Genomic DNA, 26,822 nt, shown 5'->3' with positions numbered 1-26,822 from the left:
TGGAGAGGACACTCCAGCGTCATCGCAAGATGTCGATTCAACACGGGAGGAGACAGATACCGTGTCACTCCCGAGTCGGACTGCACAGCCATTCTCGGCGGTGCAGATAGACTCTTAAGAAGCTACACCATCGTCTCTCGAGACGGATGGCTGCCGACGACGACTTATGTTCTTAAACATATTCTACACTCTTAAACCTACGTAACTTTAACAACATACGTATACAGTACTACAAAATCCCGCAATATAGCGAAAAATCTGCAATAAATAATTAAATATCATATTTTAAAAAATCCTGTGATACAGTGAGGCCGTGATTAGTGAATTACGATATAAAGAGGGACTACTATATTGTTTATAGGCCTTTTCAGTACAGACCTAGGAAATATATTTTCAGACATCTTGAGTCCATATTGATATTTTAAAATCAAAATCAATTTATTTGACCGTATGCTGCATCTCTTCTTTTGAGCTTAATTTTTGCTTTCGTGTTTAAAAATATGTTTTATTGATTATGCTATTACAGTTGTCCTGATTTTCCCTCCTTTGCCCCCAACTCCACCCAACACTCCCCACTCCCTCAGGCAATCCCCCCACCATTGTTCATGTCCATGGGTTATGCAATAAGTTCTTTGTCTACTCCACTTCCTGTACTGTACTTTACATCCCTATGGCTATTCTGTAACTACCTATTTGTACTTCTTTTTTTTTTTTTAAGTATATTTTATTGATTATGCTGTTATAGTTGTCCCAGTTTTTTTTCCCTTTGCTCACCTCTGCCCAGTACCCTCTTTCCCCGCAGCAATCCCGCCCCTTTTAGTTCATGTCCATGGGTTGTGCATGTAAGTTCTTTGGCTTCACACTTCCTATACTATTCTTAACACTCCCTTCTCTATTTTGTACCAACCAATTATGCTTCTTAATCCCTGAACCATTTCCCCATTTGTCCCTCTTCCCCCTTCCAGCTGATAACTCTCCAAATGATCCCCATGCCTATGATTCTGTTCCTATTCTGGTCGTTTGCTTAGTTTGTTTTTGTTTTTATTTTTTTAGATTCGTTTGTTGATGGTTGTCATTTTACTGTTCATAGTTTTGATCTTCTTCTTCTTCTTAAATAAGTCCCTTTAACATTTCATATAATAATGGCTTGGTGATGATGAACTCTGTTAGCTTTACCTTGTCTGGGAGGCACTTTATCTGCCCTTCCATTCTAAATGATGTCTTTGCTGAGTAGAGCAATCTTGGCTGTAGGTCCCTGCTTTTAATGACTTTGAATATTTCTTGCCCGTGCCTTCTAGCCTGCAAAGTTTCTATAGAGAAATCAGCTGACAGTCCTATGGGAATTCCTCTATGGTAACTAACTTCTTTTTTCTTGCTACTTTTAAGATTCTATCTTTGTTTTTAACCTTTGGCATTTTAACTATGATGTGTCTTGGAGTGGGGCTCTTTGCATGCATCTTGTTTGGAACTTTCTGTGCTTCCTGGACTTGAATGTCTATTTCCTTCATTAAATTAGGGAAGTTTTCTTTCAATGTTTTTTCAAATCGATTTCCAGTGTCTTGCTTTATCTCTTCTCCTTCTGGCACCCCTATTATGCGAATATTGGACCTCTTGAAGTTGTCACTGAAGCTGCTTATACTATCCTCATTTTTTTGGATTCTTTTTTCTTCTTGTTGTTTTTCTGATTGGTTGTTTTTTGCTTCCTTATGTTCCAAATCATTGATTTGATTCTCACTTCATCCACTCTATTCTTGTTTCCCTGTAAATTGTTCTTTATTTCAATTAGTGAATCCTTTGTTTCTGACTGGATCTTTTTTTATGCTGTTGAGGTCCTCACTAAGTTCCTTGAGCATCCTTATAACCGGTGTTTTGAACTCTACATCTTATAGATTGCTTATCTCCATTTTGTTTAGGTCTTTTTCTGGAGTTTTGATCTGTTCTTCCATTTGGGTCATGTTTCTTTGTCTCCTTGTTTTGGCAGCCTCCCTGTGTTTGTCACTATGTATTAGGCAGAGTTGTCTTGATTCCCTCTTTTGGTAACATGGCTTAATGTAGTAGGTGACCTGTAGTGTCCAGTGGCATAGCTTCTCCTGTCGCCCATGCTGGGTACTCAAGGTGCACCCTTTGTGTGGGCTGAGTACACAATCACCTTGTAGTTGAGCCTTCATTACTGTTGGCAGACCAATGGGAGGGATTCACCCAGGCCAGACAGCTGCAAGGATTGGCTCACTTACCACCCACCTCTGCCTTCCATGGAGGACCAGCTTTGCAGGGACAGGGTGGTGGTGCTTCAGCATGGTCTGTAGCTGTTCACTGGCTGTACATGTCCTAAGGTTTCCCAGGTGGTGCAGGCCAAGGTCAGCCACCACCTGTGCTTTGCCTGGAGCCATGCTTCCTGAGCTATATAGCAATCTAAAATGGCTGCTACTTGTGCTGGGCTTGGAGATCCCAGGTGAAGCCAAGCTGTGAATCTAGGCTGGCTATTGCTAGTGCTGGGCCCGGGCCTCACTGAGACCAGCTGTTGCTTGTTTGATAGGATTTAGGAAGTTGTGAAGCAAGAGCCAAGACAAGCCATTCATATGGGAAAGCTGCTTGGGTGGGCCCTGAATTTGGGTGGGGCAGAGTCTCTCGGGGTCTCCAAGACAGGTCAAACAGTGTTTGACAGGTTGATGGAGTCTCAATTACGGCACCAGCTTGCCAGCTCAGTGATGGGGGGCAGGTGGGTTCCGAAAAGGGACAGTGGCCTCTGCTGGCCTTGATGCTAGACACTTCAGTTTCTCCCTGTATACCGCTGGTGCCTTTTAAGCTGGTACCTTGGTGCTAGAGCTCAGAGGGAGTGAGTATGACTAGGTGAGTCCATGTGTGGGTTTTTAAAGAGGAACTGCTTGGGGTTCCAGCAGTTTCTTCCACCAGCTAAATCCCCACTGGTTTTTGCAACCAGAAGTTCTGGGGATTTGTCTTTCTAGCACTGGAACCCTGTGCTGGGGGGCCTGGTTTGGGGCTGGGCCTCCTCGCTCCTGAGGTATCTCTCCTGCATTTTTATCCCCCACACGTGCGTGTGGAACCAGCGCATTCTACATCTGTGCCTCTCCTACCCGTCTGGATGGATGTGGTTTCTTTAATTCCATAGTTGTTAAACTTCTATTCAGCTCGATTTTTGATAGTTCTGAGTGATGGTTGTTCTATATTTTAGTTGTAATTTCAACGTGGTTGTGTGAAGAGGCGAGCCATGTTTCCTAGTCACCATCTTGACTGGAAGTCCCATTGGTTTCTGAAGTTAACACAATTACTTGTTTGCTCTATCCCACAATATACTAAAAATAGTGTCAAAAATATAATACCAATATTCTAACAATAAACTGTTGATTAAAAATTTATTTCTTTGCTTTTATTTTTTGCCCTTAGATTATATCTGGTCACTAAGGATATATGGTCACTAAGGATATGAAGTCATGCCCTGGCCGGTGTGGCTCTGTTGGAGTATCATCTCATAAACCGAAAAGTTGCTGGTTCAGTCTCCAGTCAGGGCACATATGAGAGGCAACCAATCCGTGTTTCTCTCCCTCTCTCTCTCTCCCTTCCTTCCCCTTTCTTTAAAATCAATAAGGAAGTCCTCGGTTGAGGATTTTAGAAAAAGGGTGTTAAGTCATTTGATATCAGGCTTTTCTTTGTGTGCTTATGTTGTAAATTTAATAGCTAGGCTTTCTTTTTGCAGTTTGTTTTCAGTTTAGTGTTTGCCTTTTTGTTGACTTAATTCTATTTTTAGAATATGTAAACATCGGTATGGTTCAAAAATTGAAACTATGTAAAAAGTTTCAGAAAGTCTCACTTCCATCTCTTTCCAACCTGTTCCACATTCCTGTAGGTGAGCATGTTTTATTAGCTGCTAGTCTATCCTTCCACCTTTTTCTTTTCTTTTACAAAAATAAGCAGATGTATTTCCTTATTCTTTTTTTTTTTTTTTTTCCTTACATCAAAGGTGGCATACTCAGTTTGTATGTGCTAGTATGTTCTGGTGATCACTCCATGTCAGCACACAGGGATGGTCTGCATTCCTCTGGTTGGCTGCATACTTTTCCATTGGTGGATGTAGCATAGCGCAGTGAACCAGTGCCTGTGGAAAGGCAGTCTTGCTCTCACAAATAACAAGAAATATCCTTGGGCACGTGTTACTTAGTTTGTTGAGCCATATCTTCAGGGGAGACTCCTGGATGTGGAATTGCTGGGTTAAAAAGTAAAAATGTATCCAATTTGTTAAGTATTGTCCAGTTCCCCTCTGCCTGGAGTAGTGCTGTTCTGTACGCCACCAGCAGTGTATAGGAATGCCTGTTTCTCCACAGAGTGATCAAACTTCTGGATTTTTGCCAGTTTGATAGGTAAAAAACCTGGATGGAGCTCTTTAAAAATATTCCTCCCCCTAGAGATTCGTATTCAGTAGTTTGGGCTGGGGGCTGGCCGTATGTATATATTTTAAATTCCCACTCCTGACTTTGTTGCATATCCAGGGCTGGGAATCACCGCTGAATTTGCCAAATTTCCTTTGCTGTTACTGCAAGTAGTTTAAATGAGACGGTCAGCACTGGTGTCAGTAAATTGTTTTATCCTTTTTGCTAATTTGTTAGCAGCCTTTCCTTTTCCCTCTTTTCTGTTCTTATGTACTGGCTCCCTCCTCACCCTGACTTCTCTCTTTCCAAGTGATTCTCTCCCCATCCCTGCCAAGGCCCCTGCTTGCTAAGGTCCCTGTCCCTGGACCTCTGGGAGGTCACAGAGCCTTGATGTTGTGGTCTTCAGGTGTCTGACTTTCGGGAGCAGCTGCTGGCATGTGCTGGGGTGGAAGCTGAGCGACTGGTGGAGTTTTCCTGTGGTGAGGATCCGTGTCCAGGGTGGAATGGGTCACATAGTCACGTTATGGCCCTTTGTTCTCATACTTGAGCTATATGCTGTTAACAGGCCTAGGGGGCTGATGGGACCATGGGATGCTCACTGCCTCATGAGCTCACCACCTCTATACTCTGTGCTCCCCACATCTACATGGGAGAGGCCTGAGCACTGCTGTTTTATTGTGGGAACAGGATGGGTGTGTGTGTTATAAATTGCTGCTCCTAGTCCGGAAGACACAGGCTGGGCAGAGCTCTTTCTGGCATCTGCCTTGCAGAACAGTCTATACCTCCAGTTTTCAGCTCCTCACTGGGTCTCCCCAGGTCACGTGATCCCTCCAGACAACATCCTGCCCCTTGTCATCTGCACTGGGCCCTCCAGCCAGCAGCTGGAATTCACACACCTGAAAAGAGAGCTGCCTCACATGGTTCGTACCAGCCAACCTGCTGGCCTCACAGAGGCCTTTGCTGGGGTGGGAGAGACATTGCGGGGGCAGGCGGGGGTAGGCGGGGCACGCTGGCCAATCCAGAGCTGGCACAGCATGAACAGTATCTAGGTGTTTATCAGGGAAGGTCTGAGTTTTCTCACCCCCGACCCCTTAGGCTGCTAAGTAACTTTTCTTGACACCTCCAGTCATCCCTTTAGGATGAAGCTCATGAGAAAGTGACTCATCTCCTTTGGTTCTCTTACCATTTGGTTATATCGGTCCCTGCCTGGCAGGGATGCAAGTGCTGGGGCACTTCTCTTGTGGCACGCCTGGGGTTTTCAGTGCCTGATTTGTCACAGATGGTGCTTAATCCCAAGTTGCCCACAGGACACTGGGAGCTGGGGAAGGGAGGCCTGGGTGCACACCAACAGCAGGGGTCGCTCTGCTGTGCTAGCACTGTGGTGCGTGTCACATGCTGCCCGTCACCAGGAGCATCAGTTGGGTGTTTGGTAGGGAGGGTGGCACATTCCAGTCTGTGATTCCCAGGTAGGGGGTGTTACCAAGATGTAAGCCTCCCTGACCGCATTCACCTGTGGGCCTCTCTACTTGGCTCTGAGCCCTAAAGTTCGGAGCCTTTGTCTGGCGTGGCTTCAGGAGTGGCCCCATGGAGGGCCCCTTGTCTTCCTTTCTTAGATGGATGAGACAGGTCGCATCCTCTGTAACCTGTGCAATGTGGTCCCTGGAGGGGTGATCTGTTTCTTCCCCTCCTATGAGTACCAACGCCAGGTCCATGCCCACTGGGACAAGAGTGGCCTGCTGGCCCGCTTGGCTGTCAGAAAAAGGGTGAGTCACCCCTCAGCTGGACCTCCCATTTGCGGGGACAGTGCACCCAAGTTCCTCCTGGGATTTCTCATGCACATCAAACTAGATGGTTAGGCCTCATGTATGGGCGCTTCTCCCACCATTTCTAATCCCCGATGACTGCCCAGAGGAGTCCGCAAAGCCCTGGAGTTCTTCAGGCTGGAAAACAAGGCCTGGAGCAGACATGTGACCTAGGCATCCTGAAACCCTGTTCTGGGAAACATCTCTTTACCTTCAGATATTTCAGGAACCTAAGAGAGCAAACCAGGTGGAACAGGTGCTGACAGAATATTCCAGGTGCATTCAGGTGAGAGGTGGAACTCAGGTTTGGGTCCAGACGTGTGGGTTTGGCCACTGAAAATGACTGGACAGTGTCCCAGCTCTGGGTGGTTCCCACAGGGCCAAGTTCAGGCAGGAGGCACGGTGACGGGGGCCCTGCTGCTCTCGGTGGTCGGAGGCAAGATGAGTGAAGGCATCAACTTCTCTGACAGCCTTGGCCGGTAAACAGTGGGCTCCGCATCTCCTGGGACTCTGAAACCTGCCCACCCCTCACTCCAGACAGCGCTCCCTACCACCCCAAGCCCTTTGCAATCTGCTGCCATCTGAGTGCACCTGGGCTGACCGCGCAGGTTGGCAAGCTGCGTGGGGAAGTGATTCCGCAGCTTTGGGTTTGTCCCTTTGAGGCCAGGTGAAAAATTAAACAGACCGTAACTTGATTGAACTCTATTCCTTGGCCTAGATTGACCTCTTGGCCGAAAACCCCTTTCCAGGTGGTAGGGATAGGGTGGGGAGGGAGAGGTGGAGCCTCCGAGCACTGCTCGAGGACTGCAGGCGTGGTAGACGTAGCAGTTGTGACATGCGGATGAGGACCCGGCCCTTTGACCTGGGCCTGGAGAACCCCAGGTGCCTTTGGCTCCCATGTGCCTTCACCCCAGGTGTGTGGTTATGGTGGGCATGCCCTACCCCAATGTCAAGTCTCCAGAGCTCCAAGAGAAGATGGCCTACCTGGATCAGACCCTTGTGAGTACCTCCAGTGTTCCGGAGGCGGGTGGGGCAGAGAGAGCTCTGTAGCCTCTAGGACTGAGGTTTGCTGGGACTTCCGACTGTCCCTTGCTGTGCCACTGTTTTCTGTTTGCTCCTCCATATCCTCTTGAGCTTCCTATGACATCATCTATCATACCAGCCACTGGCATTGTGCCCATGAAGCCAGCTCATCTTGCTCAAAGCCTGGCAATGTCCTTTTCTCAGAACACTAAACAGGATGCAAGAAACAGTTCTGATTGGTCATCTCCTTTGCCCTTCCCAGCCCCGAACCCCAGGTCAGCCCCCACCAGGAAAGGCTTTGGTGGAGAATCTATGTATGAAGGCTGTCAACCAGTCTATAGGTAAGCCTGGAACTGTTCCTATCAGGATGAATAGCTGGGGTGGGATGGATGAAGAGTGAGCGACAGGACGGGGGTTTTACTTGCCATCTCGTGAGTCCCATGGCTGAAGAAGGGAAAGGGACACAATAGAAATGTTCTGTCAGGACGGTAGGTTTAATCAGAGCCCCAACCTGTCCCCATCCAGGCAGGGTCATCAGGCACCAGAAGGATTTTGCCAGCATAGTGCTCCTGGACCAGCGATATGCCCGTCCACCTGTCCTGGCAAAACTGCCAGCCTGGATCCGAGACCGTGTGGAGGTCAAAGCCACCTTTGGCCCTGCCTTTGCTGCTTTGCGGAAGGTCAGCCCTGCCTTTCCCTTTCCCTGAGAACTCCCCACCAAGACCCCCACCTAGTGTTTCATTGTCTTTCCCTGTCTTCCCAGTTTCATCACGAGAAGTCTGGCCTTTCCTGAGGGATGGCCACACTCGTCTGAAGTGAGGACCAGCCCCCTTCTGGAATCACTGGGCTGCTGAGACCCAGGAATAGGTGCCGAAGCCAATAGGCAAAAATTAGGTTAATCCTGAACAGTGGGTCCTGGTCATCCTTGGGCCCCTCCCAGAAACTGGATTGTCCCTCCTGTTCACCACGGGCCCAGCCGAGCTCGCTGGGCTGCCGTCCTGGGCGGCTGTGGAAGCTGCGCCTTCCACTGCAGTGACTGTCCCTGCTCGTTTCTCAGCACCCACTTTATCAGAGGTGAGGCGGAGCAGGCTTCTGCCGCCTCCCTTTTCTCCTCTCCCCTTCCTAGCTAAAATTAGCTGTTCGAGACCTTTACCCCTTCCTCAGAATGAAGGGCGTTCCCCATTTCCAGCCCCCTGGTGTCCAGCACTCTTCGGCCCTCGAGCTTCTGGTTACCCCATCTGACTGCCATCTGGGAATTAGGCACCATCTGTGACCAGTTGGGCACCGAAGTCCTTTGGAACTGGGAGGAGGGCCCCGCCTGCTGGCCTCACTTCCTGACTGCCGGCCGCTCCCTGACCTGTTCACAGCCCTCCACAGCATCCTTATCTCCCCGGATTGGTCCCAGGCTCTGCAAGTCAGTAGCACCTCTCTCCCGCTCAGCCACTTGAGCAAACTCCAAGACACTCTTCCCCTGGCATCAGCAGTTACACCAAGGGCCATCAGGCTCTCAGCATGACTATTTTTAGACACTGTGTCTGTCACTGAGACATTTTTTCCTGTGTGAAAATATCCTCCCCTCCACCTGCAACAACTGCCCCCGTTGACTGCACTTCTCTCCCTGACCCCAGAGGAAGGGGCGTTGGTCCACTCGGCTCCCTGCCCCGTTACCTGAGACCAGTGGGAGCAGAAGGACAGGCCCCGGCTCGGAGAGGTTGGCACTCTGCACAGCTATAGTTCCTTCATTAAAAGTGCACTGTTGGTTATGCTCAGTTCTGCGTTATATTTCTTTATTGATCTGTGTGCTGCTCTATCTCAATGTTCAGGGCAGAGAAGAGCACACTAAGTGAACAAGGGGATGGGGCACAGGCCAAGAGCGAGGGACCCTCCCCAACCCTCAGAGCCAGCCTCCCTGCCTGCCTCTTGATGATGGTCCAGGCACAGACCTGGGGTAGTCCCTCCATGATCCCCATCCTTGCAAGGGCAGCAGGGGCTGAGAGACCTGCAGGCCAAGGAGCCCCTCCCAGCTGTTTCCATGTGAGGGCAGGAGCCTCTGCCTGGGTTTGGGGAGGAGGAGGAGGAGGAGCTGCTGAGCCCCTAGGAGTCCCAGTCATCTTCCTCCTCTCCAGGAGGCTGCTGCGGGGGAGGCAGAGGCGGGATGGAGTCTGACATTCGAGCGAAGGCTCCTCCTGGTCCCTCGCTGGCCCCGGTCCCAGGTCCTTTCCCAGAGATGCCTGGGAGGGAGGAGGTGAGGGTGAGGGGGGGCACTCAGAAGCTCCTGGAGACTTAGCAACAGGAAAAGGCAGAACGTGCAGGGTGCACAGCACCCCAGGTCCCGGGGAGGGGCGGTGCTCTGCCTCCTACCTTTGCGCCTCAAGACCAGCTTGTTGAAGAGATCTGACATCAGGTCCCCACCTTGGCCTGTGGCTCTCACTGCAACAGGAAAAACAATGGGTGAGGAAGGAGGAAGGGACCAAGAGTGAAACGTGCTCTCAGGTGACCACCTCAGGGTTCAGTCACATTTGTCCTTTTCCCTCATTACTGACACACCCAGCGCTCTCCAGTCACCATGTCCCCACTGTGCTGGGAGCTTCCGTCTGTTAGTGGACGCAGCACCAGGGCACTGATAAGAAACCGGCTAACATGTGAGTAGCACTGTTATAGCTGCCCTGTGATACAAGCAGGCAGGCGCGAATGAGCAGCCCTGAGTGGTTGGGCAACTGGCCTGGGTCACAGTGCAAAGCTCAGAAGCAACGCTGGGACTCAAACCCAGGACTGTTGCTTCACGCCTGGGTGTTTTATGCCAACGTCGTAGCAGAGTAATTGTAGCCCCAAGAGGCTTAGAGAAGCAGGACTGAGCTACCAGGGCCTCCTGTTTCTAAAATATCTCAGGTCCTGGCAACTGGCAGAGAATGAGAAGATTCTCTTTTGTGGTTGGAGTTGGATGAGGCTCTATCCCCTGCCAGCTTAGAGAGGAAAGTTCCACTAAGCAGGCTCCAAAACCCAGCAGGAACCCACTGCCCAGGCAGCTGAGACAAGCAGGTTAGGGTGGCCACCCAGGGTTTCCAGCAAACACCCTGGGGAAAGCAGGGGGCTGGCCTTCCGACACTGGCAGCTGGCAGAGGCGGCCCTTTGCTTCGAGCCCTCCCGGAGTGGGCGCAGTCCCGTCACCTTGCTCCTGCTCCTTCTGTTTCTTCTTCTCTAGCTTGCGCTCCTTGACACTGCGCAGCTTGGCCTTGCCGATGCCCCCCGCCTGGCGGATGGACTCCAGCAGAGTGGCCCGGCCACTGGAAGGGTCCACCACCTCCTTGGGGGCTCCCTGGACTGCAGCTGGGGGTGGGGAAGGAAGGCTGCTCAGGCAGGGCTGGGCTGCGGGACAGCCCTGCCCAGCGTGAGGTTCTGGGGGTCCGGAGGAGCAGCCAGCAGCCTGGCTCTGAGGAGGGGCCTTCCTCAGGGGGAAGCCGGCTGGTGAAGCCTGGATGCTCACGGCCGCCTGAGCTCAGGAAGTCACGTGTGCAGGCGCCCAGGCCTCTCTCCAATCCCACCCAGCTTAGGTGCCACCTGCAGAGGGGCCCCTGGGAGTTACTGATATGCTGAATATGACACATGATCCAGCACGGAGTTTTTGTGCCGCTTCTGGACGGTGGAGATGGCTGGAGATATATCAAAACTGAAATTCTACAACTTAAGGGACACAGGGATACTTTGTTGCTGTAATTTTCAATTATTTTAGTACCCACCCCCCTTTTTCCATTGGTTTAAGTGGGAATGGGGACCCACAGCCCCATCCGTCCAGGCTCCCCAACAGAGCTCTATGGACACGGTCTGAAAACCACTATTTTATAAACCCAATGGAGCAAGATTTAAAATTACAACTATTCTGAAACTCTAAAATTTATGACCACTTAAGCAAACTACAGAAAATCCTTCAGGGATCCAGAAATGGAGAGGCACCCTCAAAGGGAGCTCCCTGCCCCCACCCCCACCCCCCAATGCGCTCCTGGGCCCCCTGCCTCCCCTACCTGAAGAAGACCTGCTGCTGTCGTCCTCTTTGCCATCCTGACCTGGAGAGGCCACAGTCTGCGGCGGGGGTGGGGGCGGGGGAGCGCTGACCAGTACTGCTGGAGCTGGGGGAGGTGGTGGTGGGGGTGGTGGCGGCGGGGGTGCTGTTAGCACCCCATCTTCTAGGTCTGCAATAAGTGTGAGAAACATGAGGCATCTGAGGAAGAATGTGGCCCAGCTCCCATTCCCGGCTCTCGCTCACCTGGCTGGAAAGGCGCAGCCAGCTCTGTGTGGAAGGCGGGCAGCTCTGGAATGGGGCCTGGGGCGGAGGGGGCGATGCCGGGGCCCAGGTCAGCGCTGTACATGAGGTCGTCCGCGATGCCCGGCAGGTCAGGCAGGTAGCAGGGCACGTCAATCTCGGGCACTTGGCCCAGGTCAGGCACATAGAAGTAGTTCTCTGGGACCTGCAGGGTCGGGTGGGGGTACGTGAGCCGGCAGCTGCAGTTTGACCTTGGGGCCGGCAGTGGGGCCAGGATGGGATAAAGGGTTCACCGGGCCCCTTGCCTGAGAGAGACTCTGAGTCCCTCTGAATGGATGAAGAAACTATTCAGACACTCACCATCTGAGGAAGGAAGGGAGGGGATTTTCTCTGAGGAAAATTGCCCTTGTTTCTTTATTAGCCAGGGTTTTTATCTACTTTCTACATGGGAAATGCATAAGAAAAACATGCAGCCCTTCACCAAATGGTTGGGAGTAATAACAAAGGGAAATGCAGATCAATACAGGGTTGAAGCGCCCAGGTATTTTACACAAGTTCAGAAACATTTACTTAATGGTCTGTTTTTCACATCCTACTGACAAGAATTTGGGGCTATTTAGAGAAAAACAGGGCAGGTTCCCTTTTCCTTAGAAGCCACTTTTTATTTCTATTCTATCTTTAAAATCTCCTGGAGGGTGGGATTCATAGCAAGCCTGGAAGACAACCTGCTGGCCAAGGGCCCAGGGGGGGCGGCTCCACACAGTGGTCAAAGTCTTTTGAACCATGCCTGCCTGTCTCCCACACTTGCCTAGAGAACCCTGGGAGGGCCCCACCTCGTCCAGCCGTCCCTCTCCACCCGAGCAGCATCTGTGTCTACCTGTTGCTCCAGCTGCTCTCTCTTGCTGATGGACAAGGGGGCATCAAATAGCTTCTCCTCTGTCTCTGTCCCCAGCATCACGTGGGTCTTTGTTACAGCACCAGCCAGGGGGTCCAGGAAGACATACTTTTTGTACCTGCAGAGGTGGGGTGGAGGTCAGGCCATCTATCATCTGTTCTAGGCCCATGCTCCTGATCTTTTCCCACTTCATCAGGGGCCACGAGTAGTTTGTACCATGGACTCCCAGGCCTTACAAGGCAAAGCAAACGACCTGGCTCTGCAGGCTGCAGACTTCTGCTGCACTTGAGTCTGAGGCCCCTTGGGTCCCCCCCTAAGCCAGCCAGGCCTCCCACTACACCTCACTGGCCCTGCTTCTGGACATACAGGTTCTCGGTCGTGTTGAAGAGCAGCAAGGAACTGATGGAGCTGATGTTGCTGGGAAGACCCCCAAGCCCCTCCTCAGCCTCGTCCTCAGGTTCCAACTTGGTGTTCACACACACAGGGAAGTATTTCAGCTTCTCCTGGGGGGTGGGGTGTGTGTATAGAATGTGACAAAAGGATGGAGGGTTTCAGAGCCAGACCAGTGACCTCCACCCCTCCCCATCCGAATCCTCTTGGGGGGACAGTACCCAATGGTGGCCTTAGTTCCTCCCCCACATCCAGGACTGCCATTGGTCACTCCCTGTGGTGTGTGACCTGAGTGTGCCCATCAGACCTGACGGGCCCGCTCATCCAGGGAGCGGTGCTTGCTCTGGATTTTGTGGCGGGGGCGTCTCTGCAGGTCAAAGTCCTGGGCACCCATGAAGATGGAACTGTGTTCCTGCAGGTGCTCGGGAGCTGGGTACTTGGCACTGGAGAACACCTGCAGACGCACGGAGAGTCTGACATTACTTTTCAGGGGCCCTGAAAAGTGCCAGAGAGCCCAGGGTTGGGCTGGGGAGATTCTGAGGAGGAGGAAAGCTTGAGGTGTGGCTGGACAGTGCAGGTAGGGCCCGGGGCAACCTCAGAGGCACAGGGATATGGTAGAGAATGGGATATCTGCGACTGCCCACCAGCCACAGGGACACATGGGCTACCTTGATGGCTTTCTTGCTGCCCTTGATCTTCTCAATCTTGGCCTGGGCCAAGGAGACCCTCTCCCCAATGGCCTGCAGCTGGCTCCGGCTCAGCTCCACTCGCTGGGAGATCCTGCCACGGGAAAGAAGACAGGGGCTGGGGGCTGCTCCTCAAGCCACCGCAGCCTCTCACACACCTCTGGCTTCCAACAGCAAACCCGCAAAAAACCAGGGGCGTGAGCAAGGGTTCTTAAAATAACAATGTTACCTGCTTATTAGGGTCAATCTTGAAACTGCCCAGGTGACCTCTCAAGGATTATCCAAACTGAAGGGTCTAGGAATGCAGTGTATTAAGTTCCTTAGAGCTCTGGGTAGGGGTAGCAATTACCCTAACCCCAAGTTGGTGCCTGAAGGGACCTGGTTCCTGGCCCCCAGAGTGTAGAGCCTCAAGCTGGGGCAAGCAGAGACAGAATCATCATGACTGAAATGGACACGCCTATTTACAGACAAGGAAATCAGAGTTCAGCAAGGCTGAGTGACAGGCAAGGCTGGGCCTAAATTCAAGCCCTAGGCCTGTTCACGGGGAACCGCCCTGACACAGGATAAACGGCTCATGTCAATACCTCCACCAAGTCCTGACCAAGGTTCTCATGGTTATGGTCTGGCTGCTCACGGGCTTCCACCCCCTCCTTCGACCCTGATCAGTCGGCTGCAGAAACACTCACTGCCTTGCCATTCCCTGAACATGCCAACCTCACGCCAGTCATGTGGCGTTTGCATCAAATGGAAGGCCGCCCGAGATGCCACGCGGCTCACTCCTCCCCTGCACTGAGCCCCCTCCCTGCTGAAGCCGTCCTGACCACAGAATCTGAAGACGCACCTGCCACTTCCCAAGCCCCACCCCGCTTCACTTTCACACAGTGCCACTGCGCATCCTGTGTCTCTTGCCTGCGTGTGCTCCGAGGGACTGGGGACTCTGCCTTGTTCCCTGTGTATCCCCAGTGCCTCGAACAGTGCCTGGCACCTGCACAGGCCCCTCCGTGGTTGCTGAACACTAACACCCACATGCCCTAAACATAAATGCAGACAAGCCTAACGCTGTCCCCACATTACTCAGCAACAGCAAGGGGCTTCTCATTACAGTGTTAACTCTCTCGTGTGCCAGTCTGTCCTCCCCCCGAGGCTCCCCCACCTCCAAGAACATCATTTCCTGCCACGACCACCACGTTCCACATTCAGAGCAGTCACATCTCTGCATTCTCCTGGGGGGAGCGAGCCCACAGTGAGGCAGGAGGAATGAGGCAGAGTTGCAAGGTGAGTGCGTGGGGACAGGTGGGAGGATATGGCTGGGCGGCAGAGGGGCCTCAGCGTCTCTGCGGTGGGAGACTGCAGGCTGGGGGACTCTGAGATTTCTCTAAAGGCTGAAAGGAACAGCCGACTCTGGCCCAGCCTTCCTAAGCTATCTCCACCACTCTAGACGGTCTTGGCCCCTGAAGAACCCACCTGTCAGCCAATTTCACAAATTAGGGACCTCCGTCCTGATGAAGTCTCCCCATTACTCCCAACTCCTCATGCGCCAGAGGTGCAGCATGAGGTGGGGGCTGAGGTACAAGCAGGCACCCAAGGCAGCTTAGTTCTCCTTGACAGACTGGTCTGAGTGGGGCAGCAATGCAGAGCAAGAACAAGTGCGCAGTTTCCTTCCAACAAGAGAACGCAGAACTGCCCATCTTTTCCCGCATTAGCTCCAGCTTTCCTGGCAGGCAGAAAGGTCTTCACCCACCGGGCAGGGGAACTCCACCACAAGCTGCTTCCTCTAGTTCCCACCTCGGCCACTCTGGCCCTGGGGGCTGGAGCCTCCCCAGTGGTTCTGTAAGCACTCCGCTCAAAGTTGGCGTGGAGAGAGAGGGACAGCAGACCTGGACACGGACAAAGGCTACTCTGTTCTGCTTCTTCCACTAAGGAGAGAAGGGCTGGTTTCTTAGAACTATAAACATCAAGCTTAACAGTGGACCCTGGCAAGTTTCCAGAATGGATTATTAAATAGAGGGTCTGTAAGCATTGAGAAAAGGAAGAGACAGGTCCCAGGGCAGCACTGTTCTAAATCCACAGCATTTCTTTCCTTCACAGGGTTCTTAGTCTGGTGGATCAGGAGAAAACCTAAACACAGTGCGTCTTGACTCAGCAAGGCTTCTGATGGCTTCTCACACAATTCTGCAGGCAAGATCGGGCTGTGGGTGTTGGAGGAGAATCCACTTAGGAAAATCAGGGCTGAAAACTGGACTGATTTCAGCCTTGCACGAAGGCCTCTGGCAGGGCCCCATCCAGCTCAGTCAACACTTGATCAGCAAACTGGGGATATCAAACGGGGGAGGGTCAAAAATGGTCTGCATGAAGGAATCAAGACTCAAATAATCCTGAGGCCGGAGGGATGGAATGTAAGCAACAAGATAAAGCTGACAAGGAGTGAACATGAAGCCCAGCATTTAGGTTAAAAAGTCAGGTGCACAAATACAGAAGATGGAGTTTGAGCAGCAGTTCAGGGTGAGAAAGACCTAAGGTTCTGGTAACCATAAACTCAGTATGAGCTAGAAGAATGTTAAGCAGCTTAAAAAGGAACTACAATCTTAGAGTACACGACTCCTAGTTCCTCTCCTAACTCCTTTCAATTATCAGGGAGCACCCACTCTCTTAAAGGCACTGGAGCAAAAACGGGGCCCTGAGTGAATGAACTGAATCTATGCCGGGCACCAACCGATCTTATTCACAGCTGTGTCTCCTTAAACTGGATCCACATTTTAAGAGGACTCTGAATTCTATTCTAGACTATTCCCTTACTACTGCTGTGTCTCCAGCACGGGACAGTGCCTGACATGGAACAAACACTGGCTGAATAAAAAGTGACCCGTTAACAAACATCCAAAGGAGGGTAATGAGGATGGTACTGAGCAAGAAACTCCCACCACACGGTAACCGAAGGATGTCTGGCTACAGATGAGGTGATTTCGGGAATATGGTAATTCCCTCCAAATATAAAAAATATCACAAGTACTGTCACGTGGAAAACAATCAGGCTTCTGTCACCCCAGAGGGCAGCTCTAGGACCAGTGGGTGGAGTTACAAGGAAGCCGACCTCCATTCTGCATAAGAACTCCTTAACAAAGAGCTGCAGAGCTTTGCAAAGCAATCAGACACCAGCTGGAGACCACCAGCCAGGAACGCTTCAAGGGAGGTGCCTTCCTGAGGCAGGGGAGTGGAAGACAGGATTTCCAGGGTTCTTTTCTTATCCAAAATCCTCTAAGTGCAGTAATGGCTGGTCTTTTGACAAAGCTCATAGACAGTCTAACCTCTTACAGTCACGCGCCAGGATGCCGAGAACACAGGCCACAGATGAGAAAGCTTTCCCTTCATGTGCCATCTCTACCGACTGGCGGGGACGGTCTGGCAGGCTGTGTTAGGAAGGACTGTTTGGCCACACTGGGGCTGCCACCCAGTGCCACAACTGGTGAGCAATGCCCACCCTGAGGGCGGGGCATGGTGGCAAAGGGGCAATTGTCTGCCACCCCTGATCTACAGCCCCTGGCTTGGCGGCCAGCTTCAAAGTAGGTCGGTTTCCAAGCTCATCACTGAAGCCACGTCCCTGTAACATGTCTGCTCAGACCCTAGCGGACGAAGGGCTGCCCCCGTCAGCATCAGGGACAGACCTGCCCCTAGGTTTGCTCAGAGCCTGGGACAGAGATGGATCAGATAACACACATCTGCTCTCAAGGAGATTCCAGTTTACTGGGGAGATAAATAACTGCAATGTCCCACAGACCAGGGTTAACATCTATTCGGTAGCAGGGTGACCTTGGACAAGTCACTTAACTGGCCTGTGCCTCAGCTTCTTCAGCTGAGAAGTAGGAATAGGAACTTCTGCATCATGGAATTACTGTAAAGGCTAGAAATGAGTGAATGTATGTCTAGTGTTCCTGTACTAGCTGACATCCTAAGTGCTCGGTTGACATCTGCTATGACCTCCCATAAGATGGAGGGAGGGATGAGGAACTCTAGGCATTCAGGGAAAGAGGCAGTGTTGGGGAGGCATAGAGAGGGAAATTCCAGGCTGGAACGGGCACTTTGCAAGAGAAGGCTCTGCAGGGCGGAAGGGAGAGCAACAGTAAGCAGCTCCCCTGGCTGGGGTGGGAGGGGTTCCAGGAGGCACCCAGGGACCACTCTCCTCCTGGTGTGACCCCAGGAGGGGCATAGGTTGGCCAGGCCAGTGGTTGGGCTCCCTGTCCCACCACCTCCAAAGCTGACCCTCTACCCCTTCCTATAAAGCCAGGCAGGCCCACGGCCCCTGCAGCGCTGCAGGCTCCTCCCTGCGGGAAGGGAAGAAGCACCCATTCCTGCCCCATAACTGCTGCTTCTCCTCCCCTTGCCTGTCCTGTCCCAGGCACAGCAGACCCTGAATCTGGGTTCTTGCCTTCACCTTTATCTTCTCCACTCACAGGGATAATTAAGAATGATCTGCTAATTATGCAGGCAGCTGACTGAGTGCTTCCTAACCTTGGGAGTCACCAGGCGCCAATCGCTAGAGAGAAAGGGAAGGATGGGGCTGTGTGGGGCTGACGGGACAGCATCCCAACTTCCACATGCAGAATCCGTCCAGCTCCTCTCCCTATGCCACCGCAACGCCCTCTGCCTCATCATCTAGGTCTTGTGAAGCAGGTGACGTCTCTGGGCAGATATGTTGGGCCTGGATTCTCCCAGGTGCAGATGGGGGCAGGTGAGGACCAGAGAGATCTGCGAGGCAGGAAGAGAAGCCAGGGGAAGGAAGGAGAGGTTCCAGGAGAGCCTGAGAGGTACTTGTCATTCTCTCCGGTCTCTGCACAGCCCCCACTGCGGCAGAGCAGGAGGGAGGAATGCCAGCTTGGAATGCTGATTTTCCATGAGCTCACCTACCTGCAGAACTGGGCCCAGGCCTGGGCCTGAAATGGGAGGAGACAGAAACTATCTTCTCAGCAAAGTTTACAAGCAGGGGGAACACGTTTACGGGGGGAGATTTCCGAGCTGGCATCCCCTCCCCACCACAAAAGCCCACGAGGAATGGAAGGCCCCCTTGCTTGTTGATTGCTACAGGATGGGAGTGGGGCACAAGAAAGGGGCTAGGTCTAGGCCCAGCCATCCCTGACCCCTCCCTTTCCTCCTCCTTATCCCCATTCTGTCATCCTGCCATCAGGTCCCCGTTGAGTGTCCCTGCCCGCAGCTCCCCTGGACTGCAGCCTTACCCCTTCCACGCCCTGACCACACTCACAGCCTCCAAGGTGTCCCTGGAATCCACTCTCCCCCCTTCCTGTCCACTCTGTGACCGCTGCCCAACGAGCCTCCCAAAACTCTTTTGTCCCATCACCTCTGCTCAAACACCTGTCCAGGCTCCCTGACACTCCTGGCTCAAGATCAAAGCCCTGCCTTGTTTAGAGAAGTCTCCATGGGCCCTGACTTACCCCAACTTCTCACTCTGCCCCCCTCTCTCCCACTCCTCTGCCATGGAGCACCCCCACAGCACTGCAGAACAGAGAGAAGCCAGGAGCAAGGTCCCTGGAGAGGGCATGTGACCGGAGGGGTAAGTGAGACTCACAAGTGCATGGCAAGTTACTTTCCACACCCTGTTCTGTTCTGCAGTGGGGAGCTGAGAGTATGGGACAGGCAGCAATGAATGCCCTCTGGAAGCCGGGAAACACCACACTCTGGCACACAGCCTGCTCCACTATCTGGCCTCTAAGCCTCTGGCACACATTTCCAGACCCCACCAAAATGGCCTGCGGGCCCACATCTCCCGTCCTGCCTAACCACAGCCTGTTCCCCCGGTGGCCTAGTTCATGCCCCTTTCCTTCAGGAGGCCTTCCCTGCCCATGTGTAGGAGGCATGTGGTTCTCCTTGCTACCATCTACTTCCTCCTTATTCAAGTAACAGCCCCTGTTTCCATCACTCTCACAGGCTCAGTCCCTGGACATCAGGTGGGGCTAAACCCAGGGCTTATGGTAATGCATGTGACCAAGGTCTGAGCCAGTCAGTGTCATGCCTCCCCTGCCCCAGCAACTGGCTCTCACATAGACATGAGAACCAAGAAAAGCCAATGGGGAGTTCCGAGGCAATGCTGGACCATAACTTGAATCTAGGAGCTCAGACCCTACTGGTGTGACATTGCCACCCAAGGGCAAGGCCTATCTGGGAATGGGGCCAACCCAGAGGCAGAGAGCCGGGATGGGGTGAAAGCAAAACCAGGTCCCGATGACATCATTTACACCTTTCAGCTCCAAAGCCCGCTCTACTGATTGGTTACTTCTTGCTTAAATTGGTTTGGGGAGTTCTGATTGATAAATATGTCATCAATTTTTATTTCTCTCTTCTCTAGATCCCAAGAGGCCTACACATTTCATGCTATGCACCTAAGAAACAGCCAGGATCTACTGCTCTACCATTCTAAATTTTAAGATCCTTGAGGACAGGAACCATGCCATACATATCTTCAGTGTCCCTCAGGGTCCAGCAGGTTGGGTATATGGTGGGAGACCAATGGGATGACCTGGAACCTGGTTTTGAGGGCTCCTGAGAGGCGTGCTCCCCTCCCTCAGACACTCGGAGGGCCCATGCCCACTCTCAACCAACTCACCATCCCTGCCCAGGAGATGGTTTTCCTGCCCTCTCCTCACCCCATGAAACTATCTACAGGTGCCAGATACCAGGGAGATTAAGGATGCTGAAACTCCAAAGCTCTCCTTAGAGAAAGGCAAGCACACAGCCACAATCCTGGTGAGGAAACACAAATATTTCTGGTGGACTGTTTTAGGCATCCGTTTCAATCACTGGGCATGGGGTGGCCATAATCTGGAATGACAGCTCTTAAAGGCCTGTGTTCTCCTGCTTATGTGTTCCTTGGGCATAGTAAACACAAAAATAAGCACGAAGGGGGCACCTAACCCTTTCTATAACAACTGATAGCAGGTTAAAGGAGGTCCACCATAGGCAGCAAACGAGCAGAAATGTTATTAAGAGTGAACATTTACTGCATGCTTAGTAATTACATGCCTGCCAGTGTAATTCCTTTGCAAGTTTTAATTCATGTAATCTTCACAACAATTCTATTAGGAAGGCACCATTATTATCACCATATCATAGATGAGAACACTGAGGCTTAGAGAGTTTAAGTAACCTTCCCAAAGCTATGGAGCAAGCAGATGAGGAGGCCAGGTGGAGCCCAGGCAGTCTGCTTCAGAGTCAAGCCTGACCCACATGAGGACCACCCCCTGGTTACATTTCTATTCTGGGCAGGCTTGGGGCAGGCAGGTACGTCAGTGGGAAGGTAACAGGCAGAAGAGTCCAGAGGATCTGGTGTTTATACCAAGTCCAACTGAAGACAATGACCCCATTTTCTGCTCCCAGTGAGGAAGCCTTCAGGAAAAGGTGGACCCCCAGCTGATGGAAAAGGAAGAGGTTGCCTGGTGATGCAGAAGGGGATTCCTGGACTGGGGAGGAAGTAGGGCGCAGGGTGGGGAATGACTTGAACCATGAGATGGACCTGAGTCAGGCAGTTAAGTACTTCACACGGGGCGGGATAAAGGGTTCCTATGTGAGACATGATGGGGGCACCCACGAAGCAGACCTAAGCCCATCCCAGGTTGCTTATGGCCACAGAAAGAGAGGACAAAACCTGGGATCTTTGCAAGGCAATAGCAAACACCATTCACTCATGTTAAATGACACTGAAATAAAAAATCACTACAGTATAGCCCAAGACTGTGCTAGATTAGTGCAGGAGGTAACAAAAAGCTGCCACTCACCAACTCAAAATTGGCCATGACCCCTCAGGCCCTCCCTCCACCCCAGCTCTCCTCACTCTCCTCACCCCAGCCACACTGGCTTCCGTTCAGGTCCGGCCCACCTTAGGGCTTTAACTCATGTACTTCTTTTTTTCTGGAACATTCTTCTTCCCAATCTACCCATTCACAGTAACTCCCTTCATCCTTCAGATTTCACCATAAATCTTTTTCCTTACATACTCCTCCTCTCATTCCCCCAGACCGAGTCAGGCCTCCTGTTAACTCTCATAGCACCTTCCCTTCCCTTCACAGAAAGACAGTAAGAACTCTAGAGTCTGGAGCCACAAGACCAGGGTATGACCCCTGGCTCTGCCACTTGGGCAAGTCTCTTAGCAAATCTGTGCCTCAGCTTCCCCATCTATAAAATGGAGATAACAACAGTAGCTCCTCATAAAGTTGTTGTGAGGGTTAAGTAAATTAATGCATGGCTAATGCTATATAAATATTAGTTATTACAAAATTATTTAAAAATAGGTCTTATCATAACTGTAATTAAAAAACTAACATGTAATTGATTTATTATAGTCTATCTCTGCTGCCAGAGTATGTCCTCTAGCTGGACAGGACGTTGCCTTATTCAAGTGGTAACTACGGAGAATAGCAGCACCTTGCACACAAGAAGTGTTGAACAGGTATTTGCTAACTGCAGGAGTAAGTGAAGGAACAGGGCCCCCAGGGGGAGGAAGAGGATGAGTTAGAAGAACAGTGCCACCATCAGGGCCTGTGGGGCCACAGGGAACCCAGAGAGCTCAGTGGGACAGTAGGTAGTTCTTCTGAGAAAACACTTCTAAGTTATGCGCCTTGGGCACAGGGAAGCCAACCGCCTCCCTGCCCATGACCAAGAATCAGCAGAAAGTCCACTCCTAGGGGGTGCCTTCCTGGGAATTGAAAGAGAATACTGCCCAGGGCAGGGAGAAGCCCCTGATCAGGTGGCGATGGGCAGCAGCACCCACCTGCTAAAGATGTCTCCGGAGACCTTCTGTAGGTACTGCAGGGCATCTGCTATCTGCTGGATGGCTTCCTCCCGCCGCAGGTCTGGCTGGATGAGAGGTACTGTGTAGGTCTGACCTGCCAACGAGTGCTGGGTCCTCATGGGAGTCATGGTGCCTGTGGGTGGGAACCAGAGTGTCAGGGCTGCCCCACACTCACCCACGCCCACCTACCACAGGGCGAGGTAACAAGGGAAGAAAGCACAGCCCCTCACTCAACCGTCTGCCATAGGGTCAGCCTGTACAGGTGGGGAGTTGGGGACACAGCATTTGGAGGGTGGCCAGGCTCCCACAGGAGCTGAGCTGCTGCCGCTTATTGAGTGAATGAAGGAGTGAAATTGGTAGGGACAATAGAGCCCGATGAGAGGGGTTCAGAGAAGGTGGAACATGACTGACCCCATAAGGTGCTTGAAACCCTGCTAGGTACATACCCTCATTATACATTATCTCATTCCAACCGCCTAAGCCTAGATGAACAAGAAAGAAACCCTTGCTGCAGAGTGAAAGCTGCCTGGAAGCAGAGGATGAATTTTGGGGCAAAATTATGTGTTAACTGCCTAATGGTACTCAGGTCTGGAAAACCACAGAGAATGTGGACTCCTGGGTTCTACTCACTTTGGCCTCTGAGGAACTCAGTGCTTCTTCCTGAGATAGGACAGGCAGTGGCTAGTGACTCCAGGTACAGGTGTTCAGGCTCTGCTCACCCAGGCGAGAGCTAAAGGGGCCAGGAGGAAGAAGGGGCATGTGGGGGTGGGAAACAGGAAGGAAAAATACTCCTCCAAATTGTAAGACAGGACAGAGTCTATTTATACTGGATTTAATTAACTCCACTCCCTGGTGCCACTAAAGCAGCAATCACACTGCAGAAGGCACTGATTTGATTGGCAAGAGATGCACCAAGCAGAATATTAAGGCACCGGGCCCCTATAAATAGGCCTAAGCACAGCCTCTTGGTAGAAGATGGTGAGGAAGACATTAATCAGGCCTGGCACTGTGCCCCAGATCTGTTTTCCTAGGCACCATGTTAAGTATGGCAGGGAGGGCTAAGGAGGCTTCATTTGGGCTTAAACTGCTGTGTGACCTTGTGTCAGTTGCTTGCCCTTCCTGATTCTATTTCCCAGTCTACAGATTGAGACTGGCACTGCTCTCTAAGTGGATATTCCCAATATATCCCACCAACATCTTCATCAAGCATGTGTGCTTACCCCTCTACTCCCTCTGCCAGCTTTCCCAGCCCTTCCTTCTACCCTACTTGTCCTCTCCTACCCTTCCCAGGCCAGCACCATTCGTCCTCTCAGATGACTTCTGCTTTCCAACTTGTTTCCTAGCAATGACATCCTCAGCTTCTCAGACCTGAACCTGCCTTGAATCCACATCTCTGTGCGTATGTACACGCACAAGGTGGTAATTCAGACACAAATCTCCTGAAAAAGGAAGTAACGGTAATGGATCAATTCAAGGATGAAGAAACTGGCCTGGCCCATGTGGCTGAGTTGGTTGGAGCATCATCCCATAACTGAAAGCTCACAGGTTTGATCTCTGGTTGCGGAGCTTATGAGAAAGCAACCAATTGTTTCTCTCACACTGATGTTTCTCTCTTTCTCTCTCCCTTCCTCCCTCTCTAAAGCAATGAAAAATTGTCCTCAGGTGATGATAAAAAACAAACAGGATGAAGAGACTGAGTACAGCTGGTTGGTTGTTTACTCCTTCTCTCTGCAAACATCTACTGATTAACTATTAGGTGCCCACCATGATCACAACAAAGATGAATAGGAAACTACAGTAGCCATGGAGACAGTCTCAAGGACAATTAAACAGCATGTGGTAAGTGCTCTAATCTGGCCATGAATACAGTGTAGGGGCATACTGAGGAAGGTGTAATAAACCCCTTCTCCCTTTAGGTGATTCAGAAAGAGCCTCTTGGCAGAAGCTGAACCTCCCTAATAAGCGCAGGGAGAGCATTCGAGGTAAAAGGAACAGCTTTAACAGAGGTTTATAGGGTAATGGCAAGTGGTCTCGAATGGTGGTATAACTATCCTTGGCCAAGTACCCAGAAAAAGAAAGATAAAGAAAGGTCACATTGTAAAAAACACTGAATACCACGGCAAGGAGTCTGGACTGAAATCCTTAGACTTGTGCTATCCAATATGGTACCACTGGGTACATGCGGCTATTGAGCACTTCTGAAATGTGGTTACTCTGAGTTGAGATGCAGCATAAATATAAAATATACACCAAATTTCAAAGACTTAGTAAGAGAAAAGAATGTAAGATATCCTATTAAAATTTTAGCAGCCCTTATTCACTGGGGATACATTCTAAGGTAACCCTCACCCCCAATGGATGCCTGAAACCGCAAGTAGTTCTGAACCCTATATATACATCACATTTCTTCTATACATAACATCCCTATGATAAAGTCTGACTTATAAATTAGGCACAGTAAGATATTAACAATCATAAAATAATTGTAACAAGATGCTAAAATAAAAGTTAATATGAATGGCTTTGGGGCAATTATTAAGCAAAATAAGGGTTACTTGAAATCAACCACCGCCAATACTTTGACAGCTGATCTGATAACCTAGTTGGCTACTAAGTGACTAAGGGGTAGGGGAGCATCTACAGAGGGGCCGCTGGACAAAGGGATGATTCACATCCCAGGCAAGGCAAAGCAGGACTGAGTGGGACACATATTAGATTTTATCATGCTCCTCAGAATGGGTGCAACTTTATTATTTCCGTAATTTTCCGTTTTAATATTTCCAAACTATGGCTGACCTGAGGAAACTGAGACCGCAAAGAGCGAAACCGGGGATGAAGGGAGGGGGCACGAGTGTATATAGTGATTACATGCTGAAATGATCAAATTTTAGCTCTGCCTAAATAAAATATATTACTAAATTAACTGGTTTCTTTTTACTTTTAGAATCACATATCTAGCTCACATATTTCTAATGAACCAACATTATCTTAGAGAATCTGGTAAAAACTATGGACGCTTTCAGAAAAACGAGCCTCCACCACACCCGTCTCTCATAATGCTGTTTGTAATTTCGGAAGTGCATGAAACCCTTGCTGCAAACCCCCCCCACCCCCCGACCACCTAGCTCCCAGCGTCTATATCCCAGGGCAAAAACCTATGCTGCAGGCAGTGTGGCATCAACTAAGAGGGGCCAAGGAAGTAGGGGCATAGAACCGCCTCAGCCAGGGTCGGGAGCTGCAGAAGGCCTGAGCGGTTCCTGCAGCCCGGTTGCTAGAGCCCAGCCCGACGGCGGAAAAGCACGTGAGGGCTTCGGGGCGGGGCCTAGAGAGGAAGTGAGGGCTGCGGCCTGCAGCTCCGATCCCGCTGGTCCAGCCGGGCCCTACCGCGCCCGGGCCTCGGCCTCCCTGCGGCGGGAAGGGTCGGGACTAGGGCAGGGCTCAGACACTCGGGGAGAAGGGCCCAGGACCAACAAGGGTGGAGTCCCGTCTTACTGGTGGGCAGGGCCCCGGCGCCGCTTCCAGGCGAGCAGCAAGGAGAACGGCACGGTCGGAAGTCAAGCCGGGCGCGGGGTCCGCGGTCCCATCAGCCTCTGGCGAACGCTCGCTCGCGCTTGGCCGCGCGGAAGCTGCGGTCTCCGCCCGGCCCTCCCGGAGCCCCTCCTTCCCGCCTCTCCGCCCTCCGCATCCGGGCGCCGGCCACGTTCGCCCGTCCGGACAGAAGCGCTGTCCTGCCGGTTCCGGCGGCCTCCTCCGCTCCCCAGCTGCGCGTGCACCGCGCCCGCTCTGTCCGCTGCGCGTTTGCTGGGCCTGCGCTGCCGGGTTCCGGCGCCGCCGCCGCTCCGTGCTCTGCCTCTGGGCGCTGGCTGGGTCCCCCAGTTCTGGGCCCCCGCGCGGAATCCGCACTCGGAGCTGCGTGCGGACCCGTCGGCACCCGCCTCCCCACGGCCCGGACCTGCGCTGTCCGCGGCCCAGCGCTCAGGGACGCCGTTGTTTTCGCCCGTGTGCTTCCTGGGCCCGACCCCCAGCACCGGCGTGGACACAGCCCCTTCCCCTCCGGCCGGACACACTTGACTGATTTAATGCGCCTTTTAGCAGGCTCTTATTTTCTTGTCTCGACTTTTGTGGGCCGTTCTCCCCATAGAACTCACTTGGTTTCCATCCCCCTTTAAAAACTAAGTACATGTCAGTCACAAAAGGAGAAATACTGGATGACTCCACTTGTATAAGGTAGCCAGAAGAGTCAAATTCATAGAGGCAGAACGTAGAATGGTGGTTGCCAAGGACGGGGAAGCAATTTGGGGTGGGATAGGTTGAGTTATTGTTTAACGGGTTCAGTTTCTGAACAAAGATTCTGTTTGACCAAACTTTAGTCATAGAGGCTTCCACTTCCATCTCCGAATTTTAGCGGGAATTCCTGACCCTCTATATCAGCTCAGCCTCCCTATCTAACGAATTCTTCATCCCAACCGGATACCCGAGGTGATATCTGGTCCCCGTAACCTGCCTTCAGCAGGAATCCTTTCAAGTCATTTTAGCAAAAAATTACCACATGCTTAGTAATTTTCCATCCAGGACCTCTACCTCCTTTC

The 26,822-nt window shown here is 51.7% G+C and overlaps 2 protein-coding genes across 3 annotated transcripts in view; one reads left to right on the top strand and one right to left on the bottom strand.

The window, feature by feature from the left end:
• Positions 1 to 8,188, top strand: part of DDX11 (DEAD/H-box helicase 11) — a 35,405-nt gene extending 27,217 nt beyond the window's left edge. Inside the window, exons 18-26 of the mRNA XM_090273834.1 lie at positions 4,792 to 4,864; positions 5,202 to 5,305; positions 5,999 to 6,148; positions 6,405 to 6,473; positions 6,566 to 6,666; positions 7,102 to 7,186; positions 7,473 to 7,551; positions 7,736 to 7,890; positions 7,974 to 8,188. Coding sequence (XP_090129960.1) covers positions 4,792 to 4,864; positions 5,202 to 5,305; positions 5,999 to 6,148; positions 6,405 to 6,473; positions 6,566 to 6,666; positions 7,102 to 7,186; positions 7,473 to 7,551; positions 7,736 to 7,890; positions 7,974 to 8,003 — 846 coding nt within the window. The 3' untranslated portion in view covers positions 8,004 to 8,188. The remainder of the gene's footprint in view (positions 1 to 4,791; positions 4,865 to 5,201; positions 5,306 to 5,998; positions 6,149 to 6,404; positions 6,474 to 6,565; positions 6,667 to 7,101; positions 7,187 to 7,472; positions 7,552 to 7,735; positions 7,891 to 7,973) is intronic.
• Positions 8,189 to 8,970: 782 nt separating this feature from the next.
• Positions 8,971 to 25,970, bottom strand: LOC150012507 (WASH complex subunit 1). 2 transcript variants are annotated; one of them, XM_090273832.1, is made up of 12 exons: positions 25,726 to 25,968; positions 22,864 to 22,963; positions 22,213 to 22,366; positions 13,422 to 13,533; positions 13,061 to 13,207; positions 12,730 to 12,866; positions 12,346 to 12,481; positions 11,472 to 11,673; positions 11,230 to 11,397; positions 10,379 to 10,537; positions 9,572 to 9,640; positions 8,971 to 9,441 (listed from the first exon to the last, which is right to left on the bottom strand). In XM_090273832.1, exons 3-12 carry the CDS (start codon positions 22,359 to 22,361, stop codon positions 9,305 to 9,307), a joined length of 1,416 nt encoding a protein of 471 aa, XP_090129958.1. In that variant the 5' UTR covers positions 22,362 to 22,366; positions 22,864 to 22,963; positions 25,726 to 25,968; the 3' UTR covers positions 8,971 to 9,304. The 2 variants fall into 2 exon arrangements, with proteins under 2 accessions (XP_090129958.1, XP_090129959.1); XM_090273833.1 differs by lacking the exon at positions 22,864 to 22,963 and having other exon boundaries at positions 25,726 to 25,970.
• Between the last annotated feature and the right edge of the window lie 852 nt (positions 25,971 to 26,822).

Source organism: Furipterus horrens, unplaced genomic scaffold (genome assembly GCF_987537825.1).
Source record: "Furipterus horrens unplaced genomic scaffold, mFurHor1.1.pri manual_scaffold_4, whole genome shotgun sequence".
Taxonomy (NCBI): Eukaryota; Metazoa; Chordata; class Mammalia; order Chiroptera; family Furipteridae; genus Furipterus; species Furipterus horrens.
The sequence above is the reverse complement of the archived record's forward strand: the minus strand, read 5'-3'. Positions and strand labels throughout refer to the sequence as shown.